Here is an 802-nt window from a genome sequence, read left to right on the forward strand (position 1 = left end):
GGGCGAAGAAGGTTCACTAAATGTAGCAGCAAGAGCAAACAGCAGCAGCAGCAGCAACAACAGCAGCAGCAGCCGCTCTAGCAACACCGGCAGGGTTTGCAGCAGGAGCAGCAGGCGCTGCATGCACAAACAGCAGCAGCAGCAGCAGCAAATAGCAGCAGCAGCAGCAGCAGCAGCAGCAACTGGGAGGAGGTTCAAACCTCTGCTTCTGTCTCTGCTGCCTCTTCGTCTGTCTCCTCCGGCCATCCTTTTCTCCTTCTGTCTCGTTGCTGCTGCTGCACCACAGCAGCAGCAGCAGCAGCAGCTGCTGCTGCATCTGCAGCGCGCGGTACAGGGCAGAGTAGGGGCTCGGGTTGCTGCTGCTGCTGCAGCAGAGGATTGCCTATCCCCTCCAGCAGCGGCGGCAGCAGCACGTCTGCTGCTGCAGCAAGACAGTCTCTGTGGGGCCAAGCTATAGCAGCAAACTCAGCAGCAAGTGAGCTGCATAGACACCGCACTGCAGCAGCACAAAACACACACACAGCTGCAACAACTCATACAACACCTGCTGCTGCTCCTGCTGCTCCTGCTGCTGCTCCTGCTGCTCCTGCTGCTGCTGTTGCTGTTGCTTTCTTTGTGAACATTCGTGAGGACCGGGCCTGTCTTGCTGCTGCTGCTGCTGCTGCTGCTGCTGCTGCGCACAGCAGCAGCAGCAAAGACACGGTTGCAGCTGCAGGTTGCAACGATAGAAAGGGAAATACTGCAGCAGCAGCAGGAGCAGCAAGAACAGAAGCAACAACAACAGCAGCAGCAGCAGCAGCAA

General features: G+C 58.1%; 1 protein-coding gene across 1 annotated transcript in view; it reads right to left on the reverse strand.

Moving 5' to 3' along the window:
- The window catches only part of EMH_0033670 (uncharacterized protein), a gene marked incomplete at both ends in the record, with an annotated part of 11,329 nt that extends 10,706 nt beyond the window's left edge, over nt 1–623 (reverse strand). Inside the window, 2 exon segments of the mRNA XM_013494779.1 lie at nt 201–451; nt 545–623. Coding sequence (XP_013350233.1) covers nt 201–451; nt 545–623 — 330 coding nt within the window.
- Between the last annotated feature and the right edge of the window lie 179 nt (nt 624–802).

Source organism: Eimeria mitis, genomic scaffold (assembly GCF_000499745.2).
Source record: "Eimeria mitis Houghton genomic scaffold, Emh_scaff1281, whole genome shotgun sequence".
Classification (NCBI taxonomy): domain Eukaryota; phylum Apicomplexa; class Conoidasida; order Eucoccidiorida; family Eimeriidae; genus Eimeria; species Eimeria mitis.